A 14,253-nucleotide genomic window follows, 5' to 3' on the forward strand; every position below is an offset into this window, starting at 1 on the left:
CTCGGCGCTCGGCTGCGGGGCCTGGCGGAGCGGGGCGGGCTCGGCTCGGCACGGCGCGGCTCGGCTGGGCCTGGTGCGGCCTAGCACGGCCCGGCGGGATGGTGAAGCTCACGGCGGAGCTGATCGAGCAGGCGGCGCAGTACACCAACGCCGTCCGGGACCGAGAGCTCGACCTGCGCGGTGCGGGGCTGAGGGGGGAGCTGGGCCCCGGGGGGGAGCTGGGCCCCGGGGGGGAGCTGGGCCCGGCGCTGTGGGACTGGTTTTGGGCCCAGGAACTCGTTTTTTGGCTCTGGGGAGGCTGTGGGGGCTGTTGGAGGCTTTATTCTGTGCGGGAGCGGGGTAAAGGCACCCTGCAGGCTTTTTTTTTTTAGCAATCCCTCTGTCCAGGCATCTCCCCGAGGCCTTGTTTTTCGCTGTGTTTTACTCTTCCGTAGCCACCCTCTAATCCATGCCTTACTTCCTCTCCCGCAGGCTATAAAATCCCCGTTATCGAGAATTTAGGCGCCACTTTGGACCAGTTCGATGCGATCGATTTCTCTGACAACGAGATCCGCAAGCTGGACGGGTTCCCCCTGCTGAGGAGGCTGAAAACCCTCCTGATGAATAACAACAGGATTTGGTGAGTGGTTGCGTTTGGGACCCTGGGGCAGAGGAAGGTGCTCTTGGGAGGAGAAGCATCTGTCAGTGCAGGATAGTTGTAGAAATGTTTGTTTTGTGGGGGGAAAAAAATGGCAGCGAATACTGTATAAGCCCTATTCAGCTTGCTTGCGTTGTTCATTGAAAAAATCTGTCCCTGGTCAGTCTTCACTTTTCAGACAGGACAGTGACATGCAGAGTCTGGAACTTGGCTAGAATCTTTTGGAGTTCATTTACCGTCCCTATAAAGAGCAGGCAAAGAGGGATGCCTGCAGTTGAATGATTGTAACTCATATCGTGCATCTAATGCTCTTTCAGTGCCAGCTGGTATTTTATGCTGCTTTGATTAGAAAAAGTCTTGTAGCTGATGCCAACCCAAACTTGTGCCGGTGTCAGACTTGGTTATCTTTAAGAGAGAAGCTCTGTATTTTCATATTTGTGTGTTTTCACCATTGCTAATTTCCCGCCTAAGTTAAACCTTTGGATTTTTGTTCTTCTTCAGTCGGATCGGTGAAGGACTTGAGCAGGCTCTGCCCAGCCTCACGGAGCTCGTTCTTACCAACAATAACATTGCCGAATTGGTAAGCTACTGATGCAGAATAAATCCAAACAGGACTAAATTGTGTGGTTATGTCATCTTTCTAATTAACCTTTTTCTTTAGAGAAATACCACTTGAATTTGGTAGTGTGGTGTGTATATCAGTGTGTATGGTTTAATTAACATAATTTGCAGCATGCAGTGGAACAGCAGTCAAAAGGTTTGGGTGGGTTTCCTGTTAAAAAATAGCTAAATTTTAGTAATTCTAATTGATTTCTAAAACACATGTGAGAGTCTAGTGAGGAGCATTCACAAAGGTGATCTAATTACTTTGAAATTAAATACTTTTAGGTCTAATATTGAACTGAACAAACAGTCTCTGTTTTTAAAAACTGTATGAAAATTCTCTTTTAAAACTTCTTTTTGGTCACTTATTCAGAACTAGAAAATGCAAGTGCATCTAATATTCTCCATTTGAATTATTTAATTCATAAGCCAAGAGCCTGAGTGCAACCTTATTGGTTTTGTTAGTGGTGTTATGTGTAAAAGTGACCAGATTTGAATCCTTTATATAGCATTTGAGCAGATCTAATACCAGCAGGTCTACTTGCAATTTTCTTATTCTTAATTCTTTGTTAAAAATGAAACTTGCTTCGTTGCTCTTTTTTCCACCTGTTTCTGGAACATATCTTTTCCATAGTAGAAATTAAAACTTATGGCTCATTTGGCTGCCTTAAATTGCGTATAGTAGTATTACTTGAAACTTTATTGACTTACTGCAGTCATTTGCCACAGTACAAATGCTATTTGCCTAAATTTTCAAAAAAATAAGCTTGAAATGAACGTGAGATTATTCTGACTCTGAAGCAGTAACTTATAAAGACGGGTAGAAGTTTAGGAACTTTGTTTTAAAATACTGGATTCTTATTAAATGCATTCAAGATTGTTTCTGTGTTCCCATTATGTAGGGTGAACTGGATCCATTATCAAGTATTAAATCACTGACGTACCTGAGGTATGTAATCTTGAAAAGAGAAGTTACTTTTTGTGTTTTTCCTCTGAATTTATATCTGTATTTGAATATAGATATATCTTTATTTTAATGTATTTCATATTAAGTACCTCTTTGTAACCTTTATTTACTTTGTAGCATTTTAAGGAATCCTGTAACAAATAAGAAGCATTACAGACTGTATGTAATCCACAAAGTTCCTCAAGTCAGAGTACTGGATTTTCAGAAAGTAAAACTCAAAGTAAGTCTTCTCTCTTCTGATTCAGCACACGATGAAGACCTTTTTTCTTGTTACGTTCTTGTAACTTTAGTGGCAAGAACAAGCTTTTTGCCATATTTGTAAATTGTATTGAAACTATGAATCCTAAGTGGCTTTAAAACATGTGCTTTGCTTTCTTTCATGATTTCATTCCGTTAAGAATCTAGTCTGCTTAATTACATTTGACTATGTTTTACTACCGTCGTTTGTTTAGTCTGATTCTCTTCTGGCTGGCTAGTTTTCTTGGTAGAAAGAGATCTGGAGAAAGGAATGAAAAATCACAGCGGAGCCCTCTGTTCTCAGTGAAGATGCAGTGTGGGAGAGTTGTTGTTTTTCAGAGCGTTAGGCTGATATGCCTTGAGTCTGAGCATTTGGACAGTGTTTGTGTGCTTGTTGTTACGCCTGCTCTCCGTGTGCCAATGTTCGCTGATGAAGATGAGCCAAAGCATCTTTCTTTGCAAAGACAGCAACTTTGCAAAATGCAATGTTCCTAAATTAACTTTGTGTGTGTGGTATCGCTGTAGGAGCGACAGGAGGCAGAGAAAATGTTCAAGGGCAAACGGGGTGCACAGCTTGCAAAGGATATTGCCAGGAGATCAAAAACGTAAGATGAAAAATAAATTTACGCTGGCGTTCTCCTTCAGAAACACCACTTTGTGTGCGGCATTACGCACGAAACTGAAACAGCCGTTATTGGCAGGATGGCTTAACTTCGGTAGGGTGATTTCACGAGGCGCTTCTGGCTAATTTTTGGATGGTGGTGAATACAGCTCAGGAATATTTCTGAAAGAGACCTTTGGTCAGGGTGGATTCATTTACATCAACGAGCAGGAAACCTTTTTTTCCCCTCTGTTACTTTACTGCAAAGAGGCGGCTGTTGTTTGTATGTTTATTTTTCCACTCTCTAGCTGATCACTAACTGAAAAATCTTATGTTTTTCTAGGGACTATAAACAGTAGAACCTGTTTTAACTAGGAGGATAAATGCAGATGAAAACAATTTAATATTAAAATATAATTTAAAATCTATTATTTATATATTTTATATAAAAATATATGCTTATTCAGTTAAATTCTTAAATGGTACGTCATAGAATGGCTCAGGTTGGAAGGGACCTTAAATATCATCTTGTTCTAACCCTCCTGCTGCGGGCAGGGATGCCACCCACTAGATCAGGTTGTCCAGGGCCCTATGTAACCTGGCCTTCTTTTTGTGTAATTTTTCATTGAGTTGCTTGGAAAACAGAATTCAGACCACGCATGGCAACAGCATTTCCAAATTCATAGCTGAGTAACAAAAGTATCTCAAATGTATTTAGCATCTAAAACTGTAACAGGTGGACTTTCACTAAGGATTGTGAGTAAAAAAAGGGTTCAGGTCTGGTAGTTTTAGAACAGGTAAATCAGTGATCTCAGTAGTTTGATAAACATACAAACAAAATCTCCCTATAGCTGCAGAAGAGGCTGCAGGTTTCTGAGGCTGGGTCAGCATTTCAGGAAATTCTTTCCTGCTGCGTAGTCAGTAACTCCCATTTTCACAGACTATAAACGTTTATTTATTTTTTTTTAAAGCAGGTAACTCTGAGAAGCAAAAGTTTAAGATTGCACCTAGTGTAGCGCAGGCTTTAACACAAGCTGTCACAATGGCACATTAAATATGTGAGAAAAGGAAACCCCCATTTCATTTACTCTGTATTTATCCACCCTGCCTTCGTAATGGTGACGGATGAAACGGAGTGTTCAACAACATCCAAATCGAGTAGCTCTTGTCAAATACTTCATAAATTATGCCCTGCCTCTCGTTATGAGCAGCTGAAGGGTGGGAGGGGGAATGGGACCCTGGGGATGAGTTGCTGGTGTTTCTGAAGGAGGCAATTCACTGTATCAGTTTGTTAACAAAGATAAGATACTACACTTGATTGAATGAAATGCTTCCAAACCTGGTTTGGAAGTAAGAGAAGCACGTGCTCCTCACAGAGTGTAATGATACTCTGCTTTTTTTTTTTCTTTGAAGCTTCAATCCAGGCGCAGGTCTGCCAACGGACAAAAAGAAAACTGGGCCCTCCCCAGGTGACGTCGAGGCAATTAAGGTAGGTGTGGCAGGACAGCACACGGGGACAAAAATGGAGGAGAAAAACTGAATCCAAACAGAAAAAATGTGCTTTTTTTTTTCCTGGCAACATCTGACTCTGCTCAGATGAATAGGACAGTACGTCCTGTTTGTTGTAGGTGCTTGTCCCGTAAGTTTTCTTCTACGGCATACCTGTTTTTTTGAGATTTTAACTGAAACTTTGTCCTGAGCTTAGAGTTCTCCCAGAGTAGAACAGCTTGTTTAATAAGGGAGGAAGTAAGGTCGTGCTTTGTCATATGTAGAACCTTTTAGAATGTAAAAGCTTAGCTTTGCTTAGGCGGAAAAAAAAACTTGGTATGTTTATTTTAAACAGACTGACGTGCTGCGTGTGAAGGTTCATCGTGTTCTTTTGTCTGTTTTTTAGACTGCCATAGCAAATGCCTCGACTTTGGCTGAAGTGGAGAGACTGAAAGGCTTGCTGCAGGCTGGTCAGATACCCGGCAGAGAGCGAAAACCAGGTCACGCTCTGCTTCTGGTTTCCAAACAGAACCTACGTGTCTTTAAGTGCTCAGCAAGTGCTTTAAGGCAGAAAGGGCAAATAGTGAAAGAGTTGAAAAAAAAAAAAAGCTCTTTAAAACCCCCATAATTTGATGGCCGGAATGAGCGGGGATCAGCCCTAAGGCTGTGCGACGAGCAGGGGAGCCGCCTGGCTGCCAGCGTGGGGTCCAGAGCTGGCACAGGGGAGCAGCAAGGTGCCGTGGTGTCGGCTGTAAACGCTTAGCCTTATCCCAGTCGTTTAAAGGACAATGATCCCAGGATTTTGGGACTCCCCCTATTGTCCTGGGCGTCCCCCCGGGGGTCTTTGGGCGTCCCCCGGGGGTCTTTGGGCGTCCCCCGGGGGTCTTTGGGCGTCCCCCGGGGGTCTTTGGGCGTCCCCCCGGGGGTCTTTGGGCGTCCCCCCGGGGGTCTTTGGGCGTCCCCCGGGGGTCTTTGGGCGTCCCCCGGGGGTCTTTGTGACCACAAGCAGACACCCCCTAGCTGCAGGCTGCCACCATCGCTCATTACCTGCAGCTGAGACCCCCCCCCAGTCAACCTTTTTTTGGGGCGTTTGTTAACGCTTTGCACTATTAGGCATTATTATATACCCTGCTGAACCCTGCCTGTCTCCCCCAGGGCCGGCCGAGGACGCCGAGGAGGAGATGGAGGAAGACGCCGTCCCCAACGGCTCCTAGCGGGGGGCCGGGGCTGCTGGGGGCTTCCCTCGGGGCCGTGCCGGGGGCTCCGCGCCGCGCTCACCCCTCAATAAAGGAGCGGGGCCGGGGGCCGCTGGTGCTGAGCTGCTGCTGCGTGTCTGGGGGGGGACGTGGCCTGGGGCAAGGGGGCGTGGTTTATGGGGAATGGGGGCGTGGCCGTGAGCGGGGGGCGGTCCTTTCGCGGGTGGGGGCGTGGTCACAGATCAGGGGCGGTACATTGAGGGCGGGTGGGCGTGGTCATACCATATTTGGAGAATGGGGGGGCGGGCCTTAAGGAAGGCGGGACCATCTGCTGCTGTTGAGCCCCCATTGGCCCTCCGCCCTCCCTTTCTCATTGGCCTTCGCCGTTCCGGTCTCGCCCCCCTTCCACTCTGTCGTCCCGCTATTGGCCCGCGAGGCGGGGTTCGCTTAACCCCATTGGCTCCCCGCTCGTCCAGCGGGCGGGGCACGGCACGGGGCGGGCGGTGATTGGCGGGGCGGTGCCCGGCCGGGAGGAGGAGGAGGAGGAGGGGGCGGTGGCGGCGGGGAGCGGGGAGATGGAGCTGGGGGGCGGCGGGGTCGGGGGCGGCGGCGGCGGCGGGGCCGGCGGAACGGAGCTGGAGTGGGGCGGGGGCGGCGCCGAGCTGCTGCGGCACGCGGGTAGGAGCCGGGGGGGGAGAGCCGGGGGGCTGAGGGAGGGAACTGGGCCTGAGGGGGGGCTGTGAGGGGAACCGGGTCTGGGGAGGGGCTGTGAGGGGACTGGGGCTGGGGCTGGGCCTGAGGGGAACGGGAGCCTGGGGCTGGGCCTGGGGGTGTGAGGGGAACCGGGGCAGGGGCCTGGAGCTGGGGGGAGAACCGGGCCTGGGCGTGTGAGGGGAGCTGGGGCTGGGGGTTGAGGCAGGGGGTGGGTTATGAGGGGAACCGGGCCCGGAGCCCGGGCTGTGAGGGGAGCTGGGGTTGAGGCAGGGGGTGTGAGGGGAGCTGAACCCGGAGCTTGGGGCGTGAGGGGAACCGGGGCCTGGAGCCTGGGGTTGGGAAGTTGAGGGGTGGGAGGGGTGCGTGGCTGGTGGTGGCAGGCAGCCTGCCCTAACCTATGCCTCGTCCCCATCGCAGTGGGCTCGCTGCTGGCCAACTACGGCTGGTACATCCTTCTGGCCTGCGTCGCCATCTATGTCATCGTCCAGAAGATATCCCAAAGCCTGGCCGCCAGGCCTGGCGGCCGGTCAGGAGCGGTTGATGCAGCAGATATCGGTCAGTAAAGCCTCGCGCGCTCCCCGGGGCTGTGTACGGTGGTGCTGAGGTGTGGTTGTCAGCCTCTAGGTTCCTGCTGCACTCCTCAGTCACTGTGGGATGGCTGACAGCTGTTGGGCTCCACACAGGCAGGATCTTGCTTAATGACAGCAAAAAGAGATTCTGCTCTGGGGGATTTTAACCGTGAGGGGTACTCAGGGTGACCGTTAAGGCCCATGGAAGCGTGTAGATCTTGCTGAAGAGACCAGGGGGGAAACAAGAAATGTTTTTAAAAGTCTGTGTTATGGTGGGGTTGTGTTAGGAAGCAATGTGGTAAGGAGGGAAGGAGCAGGGCTCTGCAGCACAAGGGAATGGCTGGTCTGACAGTGCAGGAGATCAGAGAGCCACATGCTTCAGATGAGTTGTGGCCATGTATCTGTCAAAAAAGCTTTCAGAATTCTCAAAGAAAAACAAAACACCCAAATGGAAATACCGGAGGAGGGACCTTTTAATTAACATTCATCGTTCCTCTCCTTTGAGTTATTCCTTCGCAGTTCTGACTCCATTGGGACTATGTACATTTGGGGTGTAGCCGCCTCCTGTGTGCGTTGCCTTCTGCAGTGTGGCAAAGGTTGAAAACCTTACGCAGTCGTGATCCTGCCCCACTCCAAGACCTGCTGCCGTAAAGCGCGGGCTGTGCTTGTATGGCTGCTGAAAGAAAAGTGCTTGGCACCGATCCCTCTGCTGTGCTGGCATGGCAGTTCGTGTGACCTCAGAAAACGTTACTCACTTGTCCTTATCCTACTGGTGTTTTTTTTTGTAATCATAATTGGATCTTGATTTAATTGCCGGAACTGCCTATACAATGAAATTCCTGAAACTACCGAAAGTTCTTTTGTGCTCATCATTGGGTAGTTACGAACAAGGAGTCAAACAGGTGTGGAGGTACTTCAGCTACTGGAAATAAAAAAGAGTAATATTTGCTTCTTAGCATTTTTCTCTTGACCTCTTCTAAAGGCCAACTGGGTTACTCGGTGTAGATTTTCCGAGACTGCCAGTTTTCTGTTGAGATATGTTTGACGTTTGTGAGCAATTTCTCCGCTGACGGAGCAGATTAAATCTGCCGGTGCCCCGCTGCCGTAATCCAACCAGCAGGACCAATTGCCAGAAGCAGTAGGAGTGAACGTGGGCTGGTTGCCCTATGCTTCTGCATAAAACGAGCTCTCCGGGTAAAAATGGAATCCCTGCGAAGCCTGGATGATATTTCTGAAACTATTTGTGTCAAACAAATCCTTCAGAAATAGAAGCAAATATTCTAGAAGCTTGAATTTTAATTTTTATGGGTTCGTTACATGGGTGTCTGTATTCATTAAAAGCCCGTTGAAGTAATTGCTCTAAAAATATTTAAATATTAAGAGATTTAAATCAGCGTATGAATTACTGTGAAAGATAAGCTGCAAACTGGACTTGAGCTGTGATTTTCTGCAAAACTGTTGTGGCAAGGGATGCGAGCCTTTCCTTGTTCCCATTCTTTGAGGATACTGTTTAGAATTTATTTCGAACTGCTTTGCAAACTCTTGTGCAATTTCCTAGAGCCCGACCTGGTGGTAAGGAGGCAGGAAGCTTTGGCAGCAGCACGCCTCAGGATGCAAGAGGAGTTGAATGCACAAGCAGAAAGATACAAAGAAAAACAAAGACAGGTAACTGGAGAGCACTCCTTTCCTTAGCTCCTAAACTTGTCATCAGGTGCTTCGCTGCTGTTGTAGAAAGGTTTATACCACGCTAGTTGCCAGAAGGACAGGGGACTCATTCTCTCTGCGGGAATGTAGGTGGTGGGGTTTCTTCCCCTTTCGTCACCTGGCCCTTGTCACCAGGCGTGTATCTGCATGCTGTGTCAGCCTGAGGTCCTGATGCTCGCAGTTGATTCGAACTATTGATATGTTTAGTATTCTGCTCGTTCTTGAAGTGATCAATCTCTGGGATGCTTGATTCTCCGCCAGTATTTGTGTGTCTGGAGCACCTTGAGCTTCTTTTATTATTTGATTTTTTGACTTTTTTTTTTTTTGAGAGAGGTAAGTCTGTACCTACAGGAACGTAGGTGCACCGTGAATGGCTGGAGGGGATCTGCTGCAGTTTTAGATTACATGTACATGTGTTTTCTGCTCTTAGTGGAAAATACGAGTTCTTTGAAATGTAGTTTAGCAAAACATTGCAATAATTTAGTGTTTGGAGCTACAGTTTGAGGTAGTGACAGATAGCATATGGCTATCTGGGGCGGTGCAGAAAAGTTGATGTGATCAGCACAGCAATAATATTGCTCGTTAATCCCGGTTCTTCTATTTTTGCTTTTGCAATCAACTACATTCAGATTTCAATTTATAGCTGACACTTTGAGAAATGCTGGCAGTTGAAAGAAAAGTCATAGTGTGGGAGAAAATAGCCACTGTTTAGAAAATCTTGGGCCTAATGTACTTGGGCTTGGGGAGCTTGGTTTTGTTTGACTGGACGGGTCAGCTGTCTTGTTTTCTTCCTGCTTGCTGAGAGGAAGGCAGTCTGTTCTAACTATGAGTTTATTTATTTTTTTGGATTGATTACTTCAGAAGAGAGAAGGGAGAACCTTTGATAGTGTATATTGGGATGTAAATATGTAGCTGGCTTATTCATTTAAAAAAACACGTTTTCTGCCGTAGAACCCCCCGTTGTGCTTCAAATGGCCATCAGATGCAACGTTCTTTACTCAGTACTTTTTATAGACTTAGTTCTGTTTTACTTCCAAAATATTTTTAAGCATGAAGGGGTCAAAAGAAGCTGCAGACGCAGTCTTGTGTGTACTGGGGAAGAGGGGGTTGCTGTTCTGTTGTTGGGAAGATTTGGGTGTTCACAAAGCTGAGGTACTGCATCGGGTAAAGATAGAGCCGCTGGGTTCTGATGAGCCTGTTGTAGCTGTTTCTGTCACACGGGCAATTCTCTTAGTTCTAAAATCTTTGTCTTACGTATCCTCAATTTGTCTCCTAGCTTGAAGAAGAGAAGCGAAGGCAGAAGATAGCAATGTGGGAAAGCATGCAAGAAGGAAAAAGTTACAAAGGAAACCTGAAACTGAGTCAGGTAACAACCAAGTTGTTAATGAGGTTACAATTATGTATGTGTAATTAGATTAGTTGAAGTTCACATTGACTAAATTCTGAGTAACGTTTACTTTTGTGAACAGCAAGAAGTAGAATCCGGTGCCTCCACCTCATCAGCAGTCCCGAAATCTAAACCAAACAAAAAGCCTTTGAGAGGAGGTGGTAAGTGTGAAATCTTTAAGATGTTTTGAGCTTGAAACAGAGCATTTACCTACCTGCGTAAAAAGTCATTGCATAATTACCTGTAATTTCCCTCTTGTTCAGGGAGAAAACAACACTGTACCTTACAAACAAGTTCTCTAGCTTTACCCATTGTGGTCTGCTCACACTTTGTACAAAACCTGGCAGGCAGTTTCTGTCGTGCTTTTCCCCAGGGAGACAGTATTTCGGTTTTCTTGTAAATGCTTTTGCCGTAACTTAGGGAGATTGTTGTGACTCAAAAATACAGGTTCTTGCAGTATTTCTGGGACCCCTCCCCTATTGTTGGGAAAGTCCAGTAATTTAATATCTGGCCTGTCTTTCAGTCACCTGTACTACTAACTCAATGCAGGAAGAAAATATTTTACTTTCTGTTATGTAGACTCAGGGACATGAAACACCTCATTAAGGTAGATGTGACCTTGTTAATCAGGCATTACAGTAATAACCTATTGAATACGCAAATCCTGCAGATGTATAAAACAATTGCCAACTCTGACAAGCCACCATAGGGTGGTTTCATTAAACTCACTGTCAACCACTGAAATTTATCTCGATGGATTAACTGTTTTCTGTAGCCATAACTCCTCCCCGTAAGGGTCACTGCTGTAGATCAGCCATGCAGCTCCTCTCCTTCCTCTCCTCTTGGCCAAACAGCCTTTGCCATACCTGCAAGTGCTAATTTGGCTATAATATTTTAATTACAAATTTCCATAGCAGAAGGGATCACCCTAGACAACCTCAGTTGTATCAGACTAAAAGGGAAACGCACTTAGGGTGCAGCAGTGAGTAAGTCACTTGATTAAATGTATCAAACCTGAAGATCCTTCATTTAAACATCCTGTACCTCGGTAACTGTTCAATGCTGAAAGTTCTGCTCCGAGTATTACAGATTGGTTCATCTTAGGTTGTTTAATATGAGTGCAGTCTAATGTCTGATACTGTCAGATATCTTTTGTAGCTCTTGCACAGAACGTTTACTGCTACTGGGAACGAGAAATGCGTGATCATTCTTAGCACATGGTTCTTTCATGTGCTGAGAAACATGATCAGGGCAACTAGGTTGAGGCATCCATCCAGCTGCTACCTGTCCTCGTTTCAGCCTAAGCAAAATCTTTGCTTAAGTTTAACGGATTATAGAATTAGAGGTCTCTGATCTTCTCATGAGTTAGCTAAGGATGAAGTGAAAGAACCATCTGCTCCGTCCAGCTGCCGAATTAAGCTAGAAAGCAGAACTTAGCTCGTACAACAAAAACAAATTTCAAAGGTGGAGGTGGTGCTTGAAGTTTCAGTGGAACAGGCTGCTTTGAAACCTGCTTGGTTAGCAAGGCTTTTGGATTTCCTTTTCTTTGCCTTGTACAGAACAAACTGAATATGTTTGCCAAGTTGTACCTTTCCAAGTGCATACTCATAAAGTGAGGTTGTCTGTAGTATGGCATTGGAAGGTTCAACTAAAGTATCTGTTTGCATCACTGTGTGCTTTTGCCTTTTCAAATTCATTTAAAAATCTTGTAGTAGTAATAAGTGAATGTGCTTTTTGACCTTCCAAATATTCGTTACAGGACTGGAATTAAAGAATATTGTAAGTCCCTAACTAGTAGGACCCTGGGAGAACAGGTAAACTCTTACTGCTCTACAGCAACTGCAGAGCAGCATTACAGCTTTAAGGCAGATTTAGAGAAATTAAATGGCAATTAATTTTAATTTAATTGAATTGGTCAAATTAAGACACAAATGATTTTCAATGGCTTTTACTGTTAGCCCTATGAAATAAACCATCTCAGGTCTGGATATTTTCTCTGCTTTCATTTTCCTTAAGTTGCTGCCTATGCAGTAAGTATAAGGAAGGTGCAAATAATTGTGAAATTAATTTTTGATTTGCGTGTTGATGAGTATTAATACGGTGGCTTTCTTGTGTGTTCTTCTAGGCTATAACCCCCTGTCTGGAGAAGGAGGCGGAACGTGTTCCTGGAGACCAGGCCGCAGGGGCCCGTCAGCAGGTGGATGAGGCTAACCTCCCTAGTGTCTCACGTCACTAGCAGGCTTAATCCTACCCGCTGTCTGACTGCCTACAGTTGGCATGTCACAGTGACTCCTTTGGAGTGTGGTTTAGTGCAGGAGTTAATTTAAAAACAGATTTTACATCATTTGCATATATTAACAGCAGACGATACTACACACGAAAAATACCCGATTCCCTTAGAGAGGATGAAGAAGAAACAAAGTCAGTGTAATCAGTTCATTCTCTTCCCTCTGTAGTGAGGAAGCCTAGTCTCCAGCCCAGATGTGTCACTTGTGATTGAGAGCTGGATTCTGTGGTTGGCCTTTCAAAAGACTGGCCTCGAGCCGGTGAGTGAATGATCTAGGCCTCAGTTTACCTGCGTAAAATGAGGATATTTGCCATCCTCAGGCGTGTAGTGGGATTTACTGTGTTTGGCTGGAAGGCCTTTAGAAGGGAAGAATATTACCATTGGCAATCAATTTTTGGAGGAGGGACTTTGAGAAAACCCAGATGACCTGACAAACGCCCTGGATTTGCACTGAAGGCCAGTTACTTTAGAAGAGTCTCTGTGACAAGCTACCTTGAATGATGTTTTCCTTAGAAATGGTGAACAAACCAGTGAGGATTACTGATGCTAGACAGCAGATGGGGGTTTCTTGCTATTCCTTTTTTTTTTTTCTTTTCAACTGCTTTGTAAAAAACAAGATACAGTTAATATTAAATACAATTGCCAACAAATCCTAACTCTAGTATTTACAATCTTGTGCTTTTCCACAGCATCTTTTCTATAGAAGGCGTATGTTCTAGTGCAATAAATGTATATAAAGCGAAACGCTAAAGCGTTTTGTATATATGTGTAAAGCAAAACATATGAGAGATCAAATGAAATGATTTTCGTTTGGCTAGCACCATAAACAATAGTTTGGGGTGTTTTTTTAAAGTGGTTCTTTTTGTTTTTATGTTTTATTTGGTTGTTCTGTGTTCCAAATCATGATTCCTAGAAGAATCCTCTTCAGGTTAAGACCAAATCAGATTTACCTCAAGTTTAAAAAGTGACACTCTCCATTCCCTACCCCTAGTAAGTGATTCGGAAGTGGGGTAGGTTGGATTAATAGTTGTAAAACTCTCCAGCTATATATAGTTGAACCTAAATCCAGAAAATCTGTATCAAACTCACTTGCTCTTAGCAGAGCAGAGGGTTTCTTTTCAAGTTGCCGCTGACAAATATGGTTTGTGGAGGAGGTTTTACACAGGCGTGTTCAGCTTGAGCTGCAAGATGTTCAAAGGGAAAAGAGAAGCCACGAACTGTGCTGAGACCTGTGTGGTGCCTTGTTTCCGGGCAGCAGGACTGCGCGTAGCTTTAGCCATGCAGCATCAGGGTTACACCAGCGTGGACAGAAAATAGAGTTGGTCATCAGAAATAAACTTCCCAAACCTCCCATCCTCTTGGTACTCTCTCTGGCACAGAATGCAGAAAATGCCTGAGATCCAAGCTGTGCGTTATAAAGGGTGTAGTAGCTCCTGTTAGCGCATGACATGTGCATGTCTGACTGCTTCTATTGAGCTTGCATGTAGGCATTATGTATATCAGTATTTTATTAGGATAGGTTAAGGCTGCATGAAAACTTGTCTCTGAGTGCTTGTGTTTGGATTATTTGTGTCCATCTGTACGCGTGATGACTGCCAGCTCCGAATGCGCTGCTCATATGTATACAGAGACTGCTCCTTCTACGTGTCGCGCGATCCTCCGTGATTTTCTATGACTGTAAATGTAGCAGGGGCACATTACCTGGGAGTTTTGAAGTTGCCAAGTAATGAAATGGAAAAGTGAAGGACCTTTTACTTTAGACCTATGAAGTGTGTGCTAAAATGCATGTAGAAGATGAAGTGAGAAGGCCATTAACGTTCCTATGGAAACTGGTTTTCATTTCCTGGCTTCTGTGCATTTTGA

The 14,253-nt window shown here is 45.6% G+C and overlaps 2 protein-coding genes across 2 annotated transcripts; both read left to right on the forward strand.

Moving 5' to 3' along the window:
- SNRPA1 (small nuclear ribonucleoprotein polypeptide A') lies at positions 1-5,837 on the forward strand. The gene is made up of 9 exons (XM_048076346.2): positions 1-180; positions 472-619; positions 1,139-1,217; positions 2,143-2,189; positions 2,325-2,427; positions 2,970-3,049; positions 4,459-4,534; positions 4,940-5,033; positions 5,689-5,837. The coding sequence occupies exons 1-9, from the start codon at positions 99-101 to the stop codon at positions 5,745-5,747; spliced, it is 768 nt and encodes a 255-aa protein (XP_047932303.1). The 5' UTR covers positions 1-98; the 3' UTR covers positions 5,748-5,837.
- A 236-nt stretch (positions 5,838-6,073) lies between these two features.
- Positions 6,074-13,046, forward strand: SELENOS (selenoprotein S). Its single transcript, XM_067003827.1, has 6 exons — positions 6,074-6,407; positions 6,861-6,998; positions 8,571-8,677; positions 9,993-10,082; positions 10,186-10,264; positions 12,229-13,046. Exons 1-6 carry the CDS (start codon positions 6,305-6,307, stop codon positions 12,306-12,308), a joined length of 597 nt encoding a protein of 198 aa, XP_066859928.1. The 5' UTR covers positions 6,074-6,304; the 3' UTR covers positions 12,309-13,046.
- The last annotated feature ends 1,207 nt before the right edge of the window (positions 13,047-14,253 follow it).

This window comes from Anser cygnoides, chromosome 11 (genome assembly GCF_040182565.1).
Source record: "Anser cygnoides isolate HZ-2024a breed goose chromosome 11, Taihu_goose_T2T_genome, whole genome shotgun sequence".
NCBI lineage: Eukaryota > Metazoa > Chordata > Aves > Anseriformes > Anatidae > Anser > Anser cygnoides.

What these genes read in the sequence shown, in the direction of transcription:
- SNRPA1 (XM_048076346.2), top strand. Translation starts at nt 99, where the DNA reads ATGGTGAAGCTCACGGCGGAGCTGATCGAGCAGGCGGCGCAGTACACC. An exon ending in CCGAGAGCTCGACCTGCGCG is followed by an intron (nt 181 to 471) that starts GTGCGGGGCTGA and finishes CCTCTCCCGCAG; the next exon opens with GCTATAAAATCCCCGTTATC. An exon ending in AAATCACTGACGTACCTGAG is followed by an intron (nt 2,190 to 2,324) that starts GTATGTAATCTT and finishes TTTACTTTGTAG; the next exon opens with CATTTTAAGGAATCCTGTAA.
- SELENOS (XM_067003827.1), top strand. Translation starts at nt 6,305, where the DNA reads ATGGAGCTGGGGGGCGGCGGGGTCGGGGGCGGCGGCGGCGGCGGGGCC. An exon ending in CGAGCTGCTGCGGCACGCGG is followed by an intron (nt 6,408 to 6,860) that starts GTAGGAGCCGGG and finishes TCCCCATCGCAG; the next exon opens with TGGGCTCGCTGCTGGCCAAC. An exon ending in ACAAAGAAAAACAAAGACAG is followed by an intron (nt 8,678 to 9,992) that starts GTAACTGGAGAG and finishes TTTGTCTCCTAG; the next exon opens with CTTGAAGAAGAGAAGCGAAG.